We start from the raw sequence: 19652 nt of genomic DNA, 5'->3' as shown, positions 1-19652 counted from the left end.
TCACAGGGAGGGAAGGATTCAGGGAGAAGAGAGCGAGCAAGAGAGATGGAGTGAGCAAGCAAATAGATATAGGAGAAGAATAATAACGGGCCATTGTTCTTTAAAGTGAGAAAAGAAACTAACGAGTCAGTAAGCTCAGGGGAAAACACTTATTGTAGGCTTTATTAGGACATATCCATGATGGTTCAACTTTTGAAATTGGGAGAGAGAAACAGAAAGAAATCCCCACATTCTTTAACCCTGTTCATCAGAATCTTTACTTACTTCTATATTTTGATGGGATGATTTGTATATGCTGGTTCAATGGGGCTGTTTTTAAAAAAAAAAAAAAAAGATTGGATATGTTTATATACACTAAGATACAGTATTAGTGTGCATACTGGATATTTATTTGCATTAAAAAATTTGTTAAATATTACCTCTACTAGCTCGGGCACAGATGCAGATCAACTAAGCAGCAACTAAGCAATGTCTGGCATCTCTAACCTACAGTGGCAACATACATGTTATGAATTATTTATTTGCCATATCATGAAAATGTGAGGAAACTAATTACTTCTTAATAGAGCACACGTAAACACATATATGGAAAACCTACATTACTACGCACTCACCGCCGACTGGCTTGTGGCTTGTAACCACTGCTTTTGGTTCACCACATCATTTCATAGACATTTAAGAAGATAGTCCATCTAAAAAACTGTCTTATGATGTTCTTAGCTTGGATCAATATCAGCTTTATGTGCACAGCATCGGAATCAAAGAGAAGGGATTATTATCTGATGACACAGCAGCGACTTCATCAGGTGGTTGAAGTAGTGATGCTCTGAAGCAGACGGTGAATTTGTGTGCGTGTAACAAAAGTCATTGTGGTCGACATAGTCTTTTGTTCTAACCCTTTGGAAGACGGTTTGGCATTTTAGGTGTTTGAAGCCAAATTTCATTGTTTTTCAAAGCTCAGTTAACTACTGGAAAAATAAAATAATGTTTCTAATTAATTCCAGACCAGACCATCATGGTCCGCCTTGAGTAAAGTTTTTTTTAAGCCAACAAGGTGTTCCGTCTATTACAACTTTTTTCTTTTCAGCCCTCCTCCTCCTCTTCTCATCCTCTCTATCTCCCTGCTCCTCCTCCTTCTCCTCCAGTTCTTTCTGTTCCTCTGTTTCGGTCTTCCTTTGCTAATAAATTATGTATGCTATCTCCAACTCACGGAGTGCTGCACTGCTGCACTATCTGCTCTAAATTGCTGCTTGCTCTCTCTCTCTCTCTTTTCCCTATTTCACACCCCCTCTCTTTCTCACTCTTAATCTGTCTCTCTCACGCTCTCACTTGCTCTGTCACAAACTCAACCCCCTTTCTATACAACCATACGCCACCTCTGTCTCAATTGGTAGGACCGGCTCTTCTTTCCCAGAGTTCCTTGCAGCTCAACTCCACCCCGGAGGCTTCGCTCCAGTACTCTGCCAGCTACCATAGCAACCAGACCCTCGCCCTAAGCGACAGCATCTCTGCAGCAACTCCTCAGCGCAGCGGGCAAGTTGGAGGAGCTGTGCACAGCTACAACCAGGTGGGAAATACTTCCGAACAAAGAGAATATTGAGCGTATAAGTGTTGATGAGAACAAAACCGAGAGCAATTCTGTCACTGGCTATCTGTGCAAACCACAATGTGTGTTGTGAGAAACTTTCCATTTGTCTAGGAGGCTGGTGGTCACAACATTTTAGTATGGATTTTGGCTCGGACGGTGACTAATTTGAAGTGCGTTTTCCTCAGTTTATTAGTAAAGCTGTATTAAAACCATTTGCTTATGCAAACTTGTAAGTACTTATAGTGTTGAGAGATGCTGGTCTTCGGATTTCTTGTCGCTCTGATTTTTTCTTTCAGAGACTCTGCGAACATTGCCCTTCATTTTCCTCTACTGGCTTTTTTTAGGCACTGTGTTGCATAGCGCTTATCCAGCTACATGTAACTCTGGCTCTCAGTGCTCTTAGCAAATGTGAATTTGTTTGACACCATAACTGAGTCTATTTGATCAGGGTAGAAGTGCATATTTGTACAGAATCCTATTTCATTAGCCCCGCTGAAGTGCTTTAGTCCAGTTCTGCCTTTTCAAGCTGCCCATTGCATTTTGTCTCTAGTGTGAAGGTGATGATAGACATAGGCAAGTTGTTTAGAAGAAAACAGGTTATGAGATGCTCACAGACCCAAATTGGGGTACAATTAAATACACACAGAGAAATCTCTGCAAGTGTCTTGTTTATAAAGACTTAAAATAAAGCTACATGGATACAAAGACATTAACCACAGCAGTGTGCTGATAGAGAGAAAATCTATCAAATTACTTTCTAGCCTGCAGCTGCCAATTATTTTGAATTTCCATATTCTTAACATATCAGTATTAAGTATTACTGCAAACACACACACACATGTTGTATGAAACAGAAACCCACTGATCTGCTTAATCAGTGAAGCAGCCAGCGTCTGGTATAAATCTTCCATTTATGACAGATAATTATGAATACAAAATGAGATCAAATAGTTTAAATGAATTGTTTTAAACTAGATAATTATTTGACAATAGTCGTACTTTGTCGTGAATGGCTTTTGGTATGTTTCTGAGTCTTTGGGCAGAATTTTGTACTAAAGGTAAATTGGTATCTGCTTTCTCCTCTGTCAGTTTGCACATGCATTTCTGTGGTTTGTTATTTTATGTTCATGTGTCTTTTGAAAGAAAATGATGTAGGAAGTGTTTTTTGTAAATATATTTATTCACATCCCCTGCAGTCACACCAAAGCTAGTTTCAGATAAAGCTTAGATGCCTTGCCTTAATAAATAAGAAACAGGAGGAAAAGACAGAGAGAAACACTGATAGGCTGGGATATAGATGGATGGACAGATTAGGAAAAAGGAATGTTTACTCTTTCTACAGTGTTCCTTGTCCTCTTTTACCCTCCTCTCATCTTCCTTCCCTGTCCTCTCTGCTCACCATCTCTGTCCATGTGAGCGAGTGTGTATCTCTCTGTGTGTGTATCCTCCCCTCTGATGTTTTTGGCTTGTCAGTGTAATGGGGCTAGTGCTGTCAACAGAGCTTGCTGCTCATGAATAGCTTTATGCATGCCAGTGCTGCTAGATAGGCAGGTGCAGCTTGCATGCATGGGTAGTACATGTATGTTTTTGTTGATCTTCTTCCATTCGTGTGCGCTTGGGTATGTGTGTGTGCACGCGGGGGCTGCATTCCTTTACGTGGATGCATGGTGACTATCTGAAGGAGGGAGAGAAAGTAAAAGGTCTAGCATGTTGCTGCTCTTTTTGTAGGATATTTATAACCCTGAGAGGCCAGGTTTTAATAATTCATGGATACATGGCACCTCAAACATCCCAATGTTTTACTGGAGGAGAAAAAGAGCAGCACTGCAAGATGACACGGAGTGAGATCGAGAAAGTGCTCTCCGTCAGACTTTCTATCTGTTTGTTACCTCAGCCAACAATTCATCTTTTACTCATTATTTATTCACCCATTGATTTATTTACTCATTCCTACACTCTTTAGGCCTCACTTTGTGTCTTGATCATTGTAGCACATCTGTAGTGTTGAACACAGTCTATTAGCCACCATTAACAGAAGCTCTTCCCTTCGTCTCATAAGCTTTAAGTCATTCAAGATTTCATAATCTGCTAAACTAACACAAAGGACCTCTACAGTACTTTTAGTAATTCATCCTTGGAAAGCTTTAGAGGTACAAAATATTTAGATCACATACATCAACTACAGTGTTAGAATTCAATATTCTTTAATATTTACAAATAAACACAACATTTGATTCATATATTTATTTAAACCATGAAATCTTCAATTTTAGAGACATTTGTTAAGTTATTTACAAATGTTAATTATATGTTCTTTCACTCTGTGTGTCACCTGCTTACTTTCCTGCCTGCCACAATATCAAGTTTTCTTTAGAAAAAAACATTATTTCCATGATGAAGAACAAATATTCTGTGTTCTAAAAGGAGTTAATATATATTAGATGGGGGGAAATTTTTCAGCCCCATCTATTAGAATTCATATCAGATTTGGATTTGGGTGCTGTAGGTTGACTCCCTGTGAAGTCCTGTGAGCTTGTCGGAGTTCCAGTGCTCCAGCACTCTACATTTGAATCACTGGAAGACCCATTTTGACCACTTGCACAACTGTGCACAACTCTTCTACTAAGTTTAAATAGCAAATCTGCAACTCCTAAAAATGTTATTTTTAGGAAGAGGATGGAGCTGCAGGAACAACTGCTCCATCCTGCCAGCCCCATGGCATTCCATATTTATCCAGTAATATGTAGAAAGACACATGTTGATACAAACTACTGCAGAGTGCAATCCTCATTTTACCAATTACACGTTCTTTCACTCTTTGTGTGTCACCTGCTTGCTTTCCTGCCTGTTTTCTTCCATAAACTGTGCATCAGGTATTTTTTTTCTAAGATCCCCCCCAGCAAATTATACTGTAAATTTCACAACCCCTTTTCAAACCTTGCATTGTCCTCAATAGATACACGCCCTTATCACAAAGCAGGAAAATAACCAGAGACCCAGACAGCCACTGGAAACAAAAGGGAGATTGCATGCTGGTGCATGCTGCTACATTTATTTGTGGTAGATATGCTGAGGAAGCAAGTGGGCTTTTTTTGTTTGTTTTGTTTTGTTTCTCTGCACAATTTTGCAGCTGGAAATACAAACAGCACAACTCAATACAAACACAGCTCCAGAGTGTGTTCAGCTATTGTGAGCTACTGGTTATCAAATGATCAGAACATTCAATTCAATTCAATTTTATTTATATAGCGCCAAATCACAACATAAGTCGCCTCAAGGCGCTTCATAATGTGTAACATGTGTTAACTGCATGCATTTTAGTCTATTTTTGCTGTTCAGTAAAATATAACAGACAAAGTAAATATTCTAAGGACTAGCAGAATACATTAATGTCAAGTAATGCATTTTCATTTAAATGTAAATATATATTCATATACATTTTGTATCTCTCTTTTCAGATATGCATCTATATATTACTCAGTTACTAAGATTGTCTGAGCCAAACTACTGTATAGACAGTACTGAGAATCCTCCGAAGTGACTCAGTAACTGCATGATTGCATAATATGGCTTTCTACATCTGAAGCCGTGTCAGTCTAGTAATAATGGATCTGAATCACCTTTACAGCTCAAACTTACACACAAGGCTATATAAGGCTCAGCAAGGTCTGACATATGCTCCCTTTACAGTCTCGGGAGAATAAGGGGAATATATATGGATATACCAGCCTGTTTTGTGGAGTAAAAAGGCTTTTCATATTCTGTCTTTGACTCACATACCTTCTTTATCTGTTGGGAATTCACTGCATAATGCCATCCAAGCTGTAGGTCCACTGTTCTCATTAAAAAATTGCCTTGTAAATAGATGTTAAACATTAACTAGTTTATAATAATAGATTTAGTTGTGTTAATTGTTTGTGAACATCGGGATTTTAATATAACGGATTGTAGATAATAAAATATGACTATACAGTTGACTACATAACTTTTTCTACCTTTAATAGATGGTGCGACAAGGCTTTACAAGAAATGATTTCAGTCAGCTGAGCTCAGAGGACTTCGTTGTCGGCTTCTGTGCGTCTTTTTTGTCATCCCTCTGTGTTCTGTGGGGATTTCATTACTAGCGCTCCCTAAGTTCATTCAAAAACCCTCAAAGTCTCGACTGATCTCATTGTGCATAAAAGTTTTTTTTTCATGAACACTACTCTTTATTCCGTTTCATCCCATTTATTTTCTTAACTCCGTCTCTCCCTTCAACTCTTCTCAAGTTTACCCTCACAAACTAATCACCTCCCTGTCATGCTAATCTTCAGTTGCTCTGTCTCCCCTCACAACCCCTCAGGTGACATCAAGCCGTGCAGCCCAGCAGCAACAATCACAAACTGGGCCGGGGTCAGGTAAGCCTGATCACATCTCCAATTTCTTTGCATGTAATAATATGACAAGGCCTGACATACAGTTGATATGTCAAATGACATATGGAGACATTGACCAGGAACCAAGAAACCAAAAATATGATACTAAGAGAATATTTTTAGAATGTGCAGTATGAATAGCTTTATTATATTATTAGTGCATCCTTGATCTGGGGTCAGAGTTATGGGTTGTTTATATGCAATCCTCACTTAGTCTTTTTTTTTAATTGTTAAAATTGATCACTCACTGATAATGATACCTAGTGTGCTCATATCCAGGCAAATGTCTGTGAATGTGTCCAATCTAAAATTCTAAGCATTATACACTATAGATGCAAACAGCTTTTTTAAGTAAAGTGTCACTGATGCACTTAAAATAAAATCTAAATTTTGACCTTTGTGCCAGTGTTTTGCTATTATAAATTTTTTTTGGCATATTACCAAGTTATCAGCCACAGAAAATCTCCAGCTTTTTAAAACCCACTTTAAATCTATTTCACATCATTATTATCAGGCTGATCACATTTCTCTGTCATTCTGTAACATTTACATGTTCATTAAAGTGTTTTCCCTCCACTTTTTTCCAAGGTATCTACTACTCCAGTGCCACCTTACCTGCCCAGGGTTCCCCTCTGTCAGGAGGGGGAGGCTCAGGGTCCGGTTCCCCCAGTAAACTTCAACGTCTGGGATCAGCCTCTGATGCACAAGGATACGCTACCACTCAGCGTCTGCCTTCCTCTTCTTCCTCCTCTCCCAAACAGTCTCCTGCTAATCGATTGGCCAAATCATACAGGTAGAGAGCATATACGGCTGCTAATACTGACACACAGTCCGTATTAGAATAATGAAAAGGCTTGAAAAATAGCTTGAGAATAAGCTAAACACATGATGATGGTTTGCAATAGAATAAAAAAACAGAAAAGAATATAAAAGTTAAACTTAAGTCTTGCAAGTTGATTGTCAGTTTCTTTATGCCAGCATATAAAAACATATCCTGTACATGACACATGACAAATGATTGTTCTTAAACATGAAGAGCAATCAGTTGGACAGCACCAGGGCCCGACATGGTTCACGCCTACTGGCTAAAGAAGCTGACTGCACTCCACGAGCTCTGGCAGCACAAATGAACCAGCTGCTAGTTAACGAGAGACACCCGGAATGGCTAACCGAAGGTCGGACGGTCCTGATCCCCAAGGACCCCAAGAAGGGACCGGTCCCCTCCAACTACCGACCAATAACCTGCCTCAGTACTACATGGAAGCTCCTGTCAGGCATCATATCGGCTAAGATGAACAGGCACATGGGTCAATACATGAGCGGGACACAGAAAGGAATTGGCAAGAATACCAGAGGCGCAAAACACCAGCTACTGGTAGACAGAACAGTCAGCCGAGACTGCAAGACCAGACTGACCAACCTGTGCACTGCCTGGATTGATTACAAGAAGGCCTATGACTCAATGCCCCACAGCTGGATACTGGAATGCCTAGAATTGTACAAGATCAATGGGACCCTAAGAGCCTTCATCAGGAACTCAATGGGGACAAAATGGTGGTGGCTAACCAACCGGACATAGTGGTGGTAGACAAACAGAAGAAGACGGCCGTAGTGATCGATGTAGCGGTTCCGAATGACAGCAATATCAGGAAGAAGGAACACAAGAAGCTGGAGAAATACCAAGGGCTCAGAGAAGAGCTCGAGAGGATGTGGAGGGTGAAGGTAACGGTGGTCCCCGTGGTAATCGGAGCGCTAGGCTTCTTCTGGCCTGGGCTACATTCTCAGCAGCACATTAAACATATCAGGTCCCCATAAGGAGAATCATGTGCTAACTGGCTGTCTAAATGACTCGGGTAAAGTTTGTAGCATGCGTGCTTGTTGTTTTTGTCTGCTTCCACTTGTCTTTGCACTAGGGTGATGTCGGAGTAAATGTGCAGTTCATATTCGTTGTGTTCCCACTAGTGCTGTCAGCGTTAATCTCGTTGAAATGACGTTAACGCCACAACACGCAAATCTCCTTAAGAGCTACCGCGGATCGCCCCTGCGTGGGGCTGGACGGCCAACACGTTAATGAGCTAACTGCGCTAACACACTAGTTCCCACTAGGGTTGCCAACTCCCTGAAAAATAAATAAGGGACACCTCGTGGCCAGGGCCGGGCGACCCAGTTGTCTTCACCCTTCCCAGTGTGGTGAATTTTCTAGCTCTTTTTTTGTGTGTGAAATTATTTTTTTAACCATTTGACTTGAAGTTGATTTAAGTAGATGCATATTCTTTGTGATATGAACACATGTGAAACAAATGATCATTTAGCCATTTATTTTTAGCTCAAAATGACAACATTAACACAATAAAACAGGTCTCTTTCTTAAACAGAAGCCTGTCATGCTTAACTTTTGAGAATATAAGTAAATCTTTCTTTAAAAGAACTCTGTCCTGCTTAACTTAAAATAATAGAAAACAATAGAAAGAAAAATATTCTTGTAACAGTGCACATTTAGTGCATTTAGTACAATTGGCTTCAGTTGAGGTATTATTTCAGCTTTTCTAATGCTAATCAGCTGCTCCCGTTTGTAAACCCGCTTGTTCCCATGATTACGCATCATAACTCATCATCATTATTCATCTATGTATTACTTTTATGTATTAGTCATCTATTTGTTGTAATCATCTATCCTTGCAGTTGTTTATTACACAAAATAAGTTATATTATCACACTTCTGGCCACATAGCGCTGATATTCACTGCACATGCCCATATTAACTTTTTCCAGCCAGGTGTTTTCCTTTTCCCATTCTTCCCTTTCTCTGAGGGGAACAAACATTGCTGCTCTAATGCTGGGCTCACACTGTGCGGTTTTAGGCCCATTTTGAGCCGATTTTTGAGTGATCGGACCGATTTTGGCCTTCATCGTGCGTCGTGTAGTATACGTGGGGTAACGAGAAGTGATTAACACCTCACGACCAGCTCCCGATCATCAATCGCTCGTGAGGGTGTCACCACAGCCGCTCACACTGCTCACGCGCAAACACGTAAACGTCGGTGAAAAAGACGGAGCAGCACGGCTGTGCAGCGTGTGATCTGGACACAAGCGACGGAGGCACAACTTGTAGAACTTTGGAAAGCTCATCCGAGCCTTTTCGATGTGGCATCACAAAATTATCACGACCACAACAACCGTGAAAATAGTTGGATTTACATTGCTGCTCAATCACAGCTGCCTGATCAATGTTTTTCATTAGCAATTTAGCAAAGTTGATGGTGGTGGTGTGTCTGTGTGAGTGAAAGACAGAGAGAGAGAGCGACAGATTTTCTGTTATAACCTTCATTTTATGGAGGCACAGTGTGAGCACTCAGGTCGCATCAGAGCATCGGGCGGTATAGTGTGAGACCTGCATCGTGACCTACCAACTTCTAACCCCTGCGAGTCAATCGTGCAGTTTGAGCAGGAGCTGAATAACGTGACTGAAAAAAATCGCACAGTGTCTGCCCAGCTTTAGGTGTACTGTCATCCGAGACTTGCACCGCAGTGTCGGCGTTTGTTTCCCTGTTGGCCATGCTTGTTGTTGTGGTCATCTGTTGTCTTCCGGTATTTTCTCCGCAAGCGACCTTTCCTCGACCAATGAGATGAGCGGTAATCTGAATTGTCATACTCGAATTGTCATAAGTGTGCTGTCAGCTCATTGGTCACAAAGCAGGAGAGGGGCTGGGAATTATGTTTTCAAACAAAGCGTTAATTCCATTAAACATTTATAGACTACTTTTGATTCTCACTGTATTACGGGACAAAGTGCGTCCCTTATTAGCTCAATACGGGACGTGTACTTTTGTTTCTAAATACGGGACGATTCCGTTTTTAAGGGACGGTTGGCAACCCTAGTTCCCACCAATGTAATTGAGCATTGCGTGGCACATCCAACATACTGTTTTACTTTTGTCCATGACGCGCTTACCTTCAGGGTCATACGTCACATGAAAACCAAAATAGTTCCAAACGCCACGATCTGAATGAGGGTGGGGGAGGTTCAATTTGCCATGTTGCAAGCGAGAGCTTAACTTCTGTCTCGCTAGCTTGCCCTGCGCTCAGTGAATCTGCGTTCGACTACTCCGCCTAGGCTGCACTGTCGAGCGCAGATCCACTGAGCGCTCAACACAGACAGCATCGTCAGAAGAAAAGTTGATAAAATAAATTAAAAATTTTGTATTGTTCGATACATATGCGTACTGAACAGAAAGCACTGTATCAAACGGTTCAATATCTATACGAGTATTGTTGCACCCCTAATATATATCTATATATAGATATATATATGCAAACAAATTATGCTACTTTGTTCATTTGTCTTTCAGCACCACAGTTGCTGTGACAACAGCAGGAGGGGGCGGTTCCCCTCTGAGGGTGGCATCTCCACCTAATTCCACAGCAGGAGGGGGAGGGGCCAGCTCCACATCTTCCCCTCTTCACCAGGTAGATCATTCAACAGTTATACAATGTGGACACACGCAGAAAGGAAATGTATTTTGTGATAATAGACTATAAAATGAGAAGATTTTTATGTGAAGCATACATTTAAAGTCCATTAAAATTACCACGGGTTATACAATATTATAATGAATGCAAATGCAACTGCGCTTAGTGGAATATAAATTCACTTCTGCAAAGTGAAAGGACTTTAGACAAGTGCTATATAACTGAATGGTGTCTCACACTAATGCATAGAAATACTTATTATTTTGATTGTGGGAATGTGTCATATCCAGTTTGTATGTACATAAGGTTAAAGCTGGGTTAGCTTTCTCCTCACCTCTTTCACAGTGGCTGTAATCACAGATTGCTTGGAGGAATTTAGTTATTGTATCCATTTTGTACATATTATATTATTGTTATACATTTACATTACAGTTTAACTGATTCTACAGTAGTGATTATGTTTTTCTAAACGATTGAACAGATGTGTAATTGTTAGTTGTGTTATTTGTTGTTAGTGTAATTTTATGACACTGTGTAGTTATACAGTGCATTAAAACCACATGGCTGGTGTTACTATTATATTATTTACATTCTACCAGATGTTTGGTCACAAAAATAATAACACAGGGCAGCTGCAGGGCAATTATTTTTAGTTAGATATTTAGATTTTTGTGTAAATTACATCCTTGACTCTAAAATGATTGGATATTTGCATTTATACACCCTTTTCCAAATGTTTTGCATTTGAACAAAGCCAATTTGGCAATGTAAACTTAAAAACATGTCAGTACAAAAACTTTTTATCCACACCAATCAAACTGAAACACGAGCCATGCCCACTGTTACATATTTGGCTGCCACACTCAGTATTCTTAACTATTCAATCCAGCAACTCTCGTCTCTGCAGATGAGTTCAGGCATAGGGAGCTATGCAACTCTGTCTCCCAAACGACTAGCAGCTCATCACGCTTCTGACCAGTACAAGATCTCCCACGAACTCTACGCTACTGCTACACTGCAGAGACCTGGAAGTCTGGCAGGTGGGGGTTGACACATTCATGCATTGTCGTGTAGAGTTTCATGTGCTTGCACAAAACATAAACCCTCCAAAATATGTAATCCGTATTAAACTAAGTATACTATGAATACTAAGGGGATATAAGTAAATCGCTCACAGTGTATCTTCGATTGTCTGTTTGTGCTGCAGATGTAGTATCTCGTATCAGTGGAGCATTTGTAGTCTAATTGTTACATTTCATTGCATCACACTGCTGTTCTTAGAAATGTCAATTGCTATGTTTAAATCTGTTGAATTAGCCGGTCTATGAAAAAGCACATCGCTGTGCTGTGGTTGATATCTCAGGCTATACTTCAAAGGAGGCATCGGTGTCTCTGAGGCTGCCCGTTAGAAAGTTTAAACTTTAGAATTAATATACTAAGCTATCAGCAGTTATATTTGAGAATTATGAGCTATTTCACTCACAGCTGTGTACCTGCTTTAAGAATGACTTAAAATTATTAAAATTCCTAATTATGTCTTCCAATACGCATGTCCAATAGCTGGGTGTAGGGAAGGACACTGATCTTAGTGCAGCCAGTTCTTAAAAGTACCAAATGGATTTAGATTAAGATACAATCTGTTTGGCGTTTCCCAGGGTTACATGTACTAAAACCGGTGTCAAAATATCTATAGACCCAACTGTAGGTCTATAAATATTGACATTGCTTTCAATACACTAGGAAATGATTTATCTTCTTCTTGATCTGCTGTGTTTTTTTCTTCTTACTGACTTCAGAAAGGACATTTTGTAGTTTAATTGTAACTGTGAGTGAAGTAAGGAAAAGGTTGTTCTTGGTGACTCTGCTAGAGCATCCTTTGCCATGGACATTTTTTCCTGTGTGTATTTAGATTTTTTTTCATCAAAAAAATGAAACATAAAAAATAAAATAGATGAATATTGATTGAACCATGCTACACGGAGTAAGTTTATTTGATTAGTTCTTTAAACTTAGAGCTACGGTGATAGGAACATGACCTTCATGGTTTACCCTGAGGGTGCAACTGTGATCTTAACGCATTGCCTCAGGTTCCATGTCTCCTGAAGGCTTTAAATGGAGTAGAAAAGAAAGACGTGAGCAGGAGTGGACTGGGGAAATAAAATTAACGCAGTTTGCTATCATGTGCATAGACTACCAGATTGTCGTTGATTGCATGAGGGCAATTTAATGGCAATTCATGCTGGCAATGCACTATGTTTTATTTCACCTGTAAGGTCTGATAGTTACCACATTTTCAAAATCCTACCAAGCATGAATTGTGTGTAGATAGTGTTACTCAGAAAATGGCTTATCGGAGTGGATGATGTGCTCCTAGGAAAAGCACAGTAGAGTTCATCTGAGTAGCATGTTTGGAGAGGTACTTAGCAGCTTCACAGCTCCTACTCTATGCCAGAGTTAAGCTGCGTACAACAGAAATTGCCTAAAAAAGAAGTTTACTGTCTGTGCTTTTTGTATGAAGGGCTGGTGTGATATAGTTCACTGGGTCTAAATATTGCCATGGTAGCAATGTAGGATAATATATGCAGCATACAATATATAATGTGTGGTTTGATGCGGAGCTTTATTGGCACTGAAAATAGTTGCTGGTTAACATTAGAAACTCAAAGCTGTGGAAATTCAATATATAGTTTTGTTCTATTTTTTAATTTATGCTTCTCAGAAAAATTGTTGTAACAGTCATCTTTGATATTAAATCTGCCGTTGAGAACTATACTACCATTCTTGGTGGAATTACAATATACAGGTGAATGAGCAGCTCCTTGCTATATTTTTGTAGGTAAAAATGTAGTTTGCTCTATTTTTTACTAAACAGGCAGGACTGTAATTCACCAAGGAGCCAGAGTTGGGTTTGGCATGTTGTTATTCATTTTAAATATTTTACTGAATAAAACATCATATGAGGGGATCTCTCTGTCTCACTCTCTACATCAGCCTGTCATTTTTGTCTTAAAGTTCCTCTTCCTCTTTAAAGAAAGAGGTCAGTACTTCCATGAGTGGGCCCCCGTGAGCCAAAGAGTAAATGTATAATGAAATAAAACCAACTCACCAAGACTTCAAAGATGAAAGGCACTAGAGGAAGCGAAAGAGCTCAGATGAGTCATGCTGTTAATGGGTGTGTCTATGACTCTAATTAGTATTCTTTCATGCATATTCTCATATTGTCTTTCAGTCCTGTAAAATTCACTGTATTTTTACCTGAGGTCCACGGCAGTTCTAAAGTCTGTTCTTCCAGTATCTATTATTCTTTTTTCTTCCCTTATGCTGACACCCTTGTCCTCTTGCTGTTTGAGTTCACCATCTGGCTACAGCTGGCCAGTAGAGTATGAAGGGATGCAGCCAACCTTTCATAGGCTTGGGAGGTTAACAGGCCAGTCAGATAACCACACAGCTGAAAGAAGGACAGAGTTGAGGTGCAACAGCGGTTTATCATCTGCCATAATAGTAAAGAAATAAGATAATAGGTTGTCAAAGGAGCTTGCAAAGAAAAGCGTCTGGACTTCTTTAAGCTACTTGAAGACGTTTCACCTCTCATCCGAGAAGCTTCTTCAGTTCTAAGGTCAAATGGTGGGGAGTCCCAGATTTAAACCTAGTGGGAGTTTCCCCCCACAGAGGGACAAAAGGACCCCCTGATGATCCTCTAATCACCTGAGAGGTTTCACCTGTGAAACTGGGTGTGGGTCCCAATCAGCCAGAGTTTCGGGTGAGCTCATTGTGAAACCTGGCCCCACCTTATCATGCAAATTCCTGAGGTCAGATGGCCCAGGATGTGAGTGGGCATTAAGGCGTCTGGGGAGGGAACTCAAAACTGGATTATAGATGGCAGACAGTTGGTGTTGTAAACCACAGCCTCTGTTCAAAGATCACACAGTCGACATAGATGGCTTCTTTCACTCCTCTTTCAAACCATCTGTCCTCTCTGTCCAAAATGTGAACATTGGCATCCTCGAAAGAGTGACCTTTATCCTTAAGATGCAGATGAACTGCTGAGTCTTGTCCTGTGGAGGTGGCTCTTCTATGTTGTGCCATACGCTTGTGAAGTGGCTGCTTGGTCTCTCCGATGTAGAGGTCTGGGCATTCCTCGCTGCACTGTACAGCATGCTTACGACACCAACTGTCTGCCATCTATAATCCAGTTTTGAGTTCCCTCCCCAGACGCCTTAACGCCCACTCACATCCTGGGCCATCTGACCTCAGGAATTCGCATGATAAGGTGGGGCCAGGTTTCACAAGGAACTCACCCGAAACCCTGGCTGATTCATTCTTCGGTGTGCATATATTTAATCCTACTTAGATGGCAAAGTCTATTAATATGCATTGATTTCTGATATAACCTGACAGATTGAGGTATTTGACTGTGTTACATTGATGATGGATTCACATGGAGGTTTGAATCTTCGTGCACTGGCCCATCATCCCGTGTAACTTTCTTGGCATGCGACTTCAAGTGCACTGAAAACTATTGTAATATGATATGACATTAGCTCCACTGGACCATCTCAGTCACTCATAGCTTTCTAACTCAGTGTATGTATGACTATTTATGTCTTTTTATTTCTATCTCGCACCATGTAACCTAAACCCTCCCATATAAACCCATATTCCCCCACTTTGCTACTTTTCTACCCTTGCCTAATTTTAATTTTGGGTCTCCTCGTCTTCATTGGGAGGCCCCTTGCCTTACATTTGTTCTGCTGTGTAATGAACAAATGCCTGCTGTCAATGTTTCCTTGCCATGTTTTTTTCTGTGGGACTCCTGCCAAACACAGAGCAAAGGAGAGAGGGGGAAGGGGGGGTTGCATCTCATTATTTTATAGCTGCCGAACAGCAATGTGTTCCATGGAGATTAAAAAAATTAAATGCAGAGGCATCACTCCCTGTTTTCTGTCTCTCTCAATCTGTATATTTCTTCTTATCTCATTTGTTGCTGCATATGTCTCTATTTTTTTCTCTGCTTTTGATTTGCTTGAACTATAACTCTCTCACTTCCTTACCAGTCGTACAAACACAGACAGACGAACACACACACACTACCAAACCCTTAGTTGCTCAGAACGACTTTGTTTACAGCGTCCTAATTATCCCACAACACTAGTCTACATCAGCGTAGGTGAAGAATGGCAATGGACAGTTCTAAAATTCAAATAGACTTGTTGCCGCATATGCTTCTTTATTTTCCTTTCGTTTAAATACCATATACACATTTATGTCTTTATTTTACCTCTCTTTTCACATGTCAAATACTTCTTACTCAACCCTCTCCATCCTTTTTGTTTCTAACCTACTCATCTTCTTTCCTCATTTTCTACCTTTCACTTTGTCATTCCTTTTTCACTGTGTTGTACTCACATCTTTTTACTTCCTCTTTCTTCACTCTAGGTTCTCGTGGCTCCTACAGTAGTCAGCATAGTCAAGAGCCCCTTCGGCCTCTGGGGTCCCCAGAGCACCACATAGATCCGATCTATGAAGAACGTGTCTATCACAACAAGGGCCCCATGAGAAGCCTTAGCCAGAGCCAGGGCCCAGACTCAGGGCCCTACCGCAACAACACAGGTAAGGAAGTCATTGCATCAAATTGTATCATCAATGCAGTTTCATGTTTTGCTTTGTTTCTACTTCGTGTGGCTTAGACATTTTAGAGTTTAAGCCCTGAACTCTGAAACTGTGTTTAAGGTAAATAAACTCAGTCATCTCTGACAAGTGACTAAGAGTATGTTATGGAAAACAAGGGCAACCACTTTCTCTATAAAGTGTATGATACAACAGTAGTACACAAATTAGACTCACAGAGGCAAAAAGCATTTAGTGAAGGAGTAAAGGTAGGTAAAAAAATCCAAGTTTTGACCTTGATGGTGACTGTAACCAGCTGGTAAGAGGTGTAATTTAAAACTGTGTTAGATTTAATCCATTTGTATTTTCAGTATTCACATGTTCAACAGAAAGGAAGTGCGCTATAGTCACATAGCCTTGGAATAGCTGCTGAGTAGGAGAAAGAGAAAAAGTTACAGCCACACAGAGGTCTAGTGTTGAAGATCAACTGGTATAGGGTAAATCAAGGTGCTGGCTTTTGGAAAAGCACAACGTTGCATTTCAGTGGCAAGCTTTTTATATGAAATGTTTTGGAGGGAGATTCAGAAAAGCAGCTAGCCAATCCAAAGAGGGTCTCGTTCTTATTGGTTAGGTATTGGGCTTGTTTGTGTGGCTCTCTGGCCTTAATTTTGTTTTCAGTAGGTAAGAAACAGGCTGAAGTTGAGGTGAGTTGAAGTACTGATTTAACTTCTGTGAGATATATCTATAGGACAAAAGCAAAAAAAATAGTTCTTTATGGGCTAAACCTGATGTCATATTATAATCATAACTTGTCCCTGACTGAGAGTGGGCATTTCAACCTTCTCCCACTGAGACCTGCGGTCTCAAACTTGGAGATGCCAATTCTCAATTCTGCTGTTTAACACTAAACTAAGAACCACTCCAGTGCGACCTGGAAGCCATCACCTGATAATGTGAACAGAATTATATCATCCACTAAAAGCAAAGACAAGATCCTGAGACTACCAAAGTGTAGTCAAACAGATACCTCAATCTGAGTTATCCGTCTCGTTCCCAGACTCAGACGAGATCCTCTATGTATTCCATCCACCACCTGATTATATACCCACTTGAAGTCAGCAGCACCCCACTCCCACTGTACCTAATGTGAGCAGAGCACTGCTTCCTCCTCTTGAGGCATCTGACGGTTTGCGAGAATTGTTTTGAGGTAGACCAAAAATCTTGTTACATGGCCTCACCAAACTCCTCCCACACCTGAATTTTTGCTGGAGCCAGAGCCACACCGCGCTTGTTACCTGCCCTCAGTCCCACAGGCTAACCAAGCTCAATAGGACCCATTCTTCAGCTTGACTGCTTTCTTCACCACCATCCACCATCTGGTTCAGACACTGTAAAACCATGAAACAGATCAACTACCCTGTGGCCACAGGTCCGTGCAATCACCTCAATGAAGGTGCAGAACATGATCCACGTGGTAGACTCAGTCTCCCGAGTCTCCCTCGGAATGCTGTCAAACTTCTGCCGGAGGTAGGAATTTAAGATCTGTTAGATGTTCCCACCACACCATCATAATACATTTGGCTGTGCCAGCCCTGCCCACTAACTTCCCCTTCCACCTGATCCAACTCAGCCAGTTGGTGATCAGTTTAGAGCTCAGCTCCTGCTGATATTCTCTGACTGTTAGAAATGCTCCATTTAAAATTACCTTCCATGCTATTTCCTTCATGATCACTCTCACTTTTCTTATGCTTTAGTAATGTAACCAAAAGTTGTGGAAATTTTCACTAAAAACACTATTCTGATAGTTCTGACCTACTTAAACCCTTGAGTATACGACTAGAAATTATACATAAATTATGGCTTTTCCCTCTTTCATTGTTTTTAACTAGCATTAGGCTCTGGTGATGGATAAGCCAATATGATTGTCTTTTATGTGTTATTGTTCCAGCTGATTTAGGTTCAAATCAATTGAATGTATTAAGGCCCTTTCACAAAGAGAGTTACATTCACTTCTCTGCTTGCTAGGCTAAGTGAAGGTCCCAAATATGTGTTGTGCAATCTATGTATGTCTTTTTTCTTTCTGCGCCCAGTGATGTGTATGTGTATAATATGTACCCACTTCATGTCATTCCTCATTTCTATTGGTCATGCAAAGACTGCACTCCAACACTGCACTGTGCTTTGCTTGACGCCATGGTAAATTGTTCACGGATGGCAGAAGCAGTCATTGTATGAGAGAGTCATTTAATGTGAAGTAACTGGCCTAATTTGAAAATCTAAGGACTTGAAAGTAGAAATATATATTGTAGAGATAGATGTAGCCACAGTAAAAGTAAAAAGCTCTCAGAAAAATACATACTACACATATAGATACCTAAAAATTCTCCTTAAATACTAGTACATCTCAGAATACATGTCCATATTTGAGCAAGGCCAAGATGGTTCACAACAAAGAACAGTCCTTGATTTTGTAGATGGCATTTTTAAGCCCGTTGGTGTGTTTCTGCTCAGGAAGATCAACCCATATATGTCTTAAATATAAAGTGTAACTTCAACAGCTTTTCCATAGTTTAAAATATAAGAATTGGTCCTTGAATAGTTAATATATTTATGCCACACACTAGGCAAATAATGCATCATGTCTAACATAAAAATGCAAAAATGTGCTGCAATTAACTTTTGTAATGAGACAATATGTGTGTTCTCTAGTATCTAAAGTTGTTTTTAATCAGTCACCAAGCAAAAATAATACTTGTTAACCAATGTCAGAACAACTGAGATACCTTTGCACTGAATATATCAACCCTCGTCAGTGCCAGTTTTCTTTTCTACAAAGTGAATGGTATGTTGTCTAGTTGGTCCAGTGAATTTCTATCAAGTCTAGAGCCAAATGAAGATAATGCTTTATGAAAAATAAAGAGTAAGTGGCATAGAAAAAGGCATTGCCAAGCTTATTGTGTTTGTGAAGCACAATAGGCTGTGTGGATGTTTTTTTCCCTTTTTTTTATTCGCAATGAACTGCAGTTGGATACATTTACTATCGAACTCACACAGTCATTCTCACTCGCTCTCCATTGTTGCCAGCAGTGTGTTTTTAATAGGACCTCATTGAGCTTATCTCATTGTGGTTTAGGTATACCATGTTAATCCCATTACGGTATCATATCCACACAAAAACACCCAAGTCTCTCAAGCCGCTTTCACAGCTCCGTCGACGTCTTTAACGAGTCGATCCTTAATAGCTATCATTAGCATTCAGGTCAGAATTATGACAGTAAATGTGCCACCCTAGACCAGAGTTTGAGTTCATCAGTTTCACTCACTTAAAAGGAAAGAACATCTTCCATAAGCACCAAGCATAGCTTTTGAAGCACATTTCAGAGTTGGGTCATTGGGTTTGCTCATATTCTTGCTTTGATTACAATCAGTGAAACTCAGAACGCTTCATACAGTGATATCATTGTCTTTGCAAGCAGAAATCATTTAAATAAGTATGCTTCAGAAGTGCACAGAGAGAATCCAGTGTTATCTATAATTTACTGCGCCTTGTATTTGTAGTTTCAATAGATGGG

At 40.2% G+C, this 19652-nt stretch overlaps 1 protein-coding gene across 3 annotated transcripts in view; it reads left to right on the top strand.

Moving 5' to 3' along the window:
• The window catches only part of ctnnd2a (catenin (cadherin-associated protein), delta 2a), a 270721-nt gene that overhangs the window by 125335 nt on the left and 125734 nt on the right, over positions 1–19652 (top strand). For all 3 annotated transcript variants that reach the window (XM_042214478.1, XM_042214497.1, XM_014339797.2), the window contains 6 exons: positions 1395–1567; positions 5931–5985; positions 6592–6796; positions 10353–10470; positions 11381–11513; positions 15910–16083. In XM_042214478.1, the coding sequence (XP_042070412.1) occupies positions 1395–1567; positions 5931–5985; positions 6592–6796; positions 10353–10470; positions 11381–11513; positions 15910–16083 (858 nt within the window). The remainder of the gene's footprint in view (positions 1–1394; positions 1568–5930; positions 5986–6591; positions 6797–10352; positions 10471–11380; positions 11514–15909; positions 16084–19652) is intronic.

The sequence above is a fragment of the Haplochromis burtoni genome, unplaced genomic scaffold, assembly GCF_018398535.1.
Source record: "Haplochromis burtoni strain Fernald_Lab_line unplaced genomic scaffold, NCSU_Asbu1 Contig_1, whole genome shotgun sequence".
In the NCBI taxonomy this organism is placed as follows: domain Eukaryota; kingdom Metazoa; phylum Chordata; class Actinopteri; order Cichliformes; family Cichlidae; genus Haplochromis; species Haplochromis burtoni.
The sequence above is the reverse complement of the archived record's forward strand: the minus strand, read 5'-3'. Positions and strand labels throughout refer to the sequence as shown.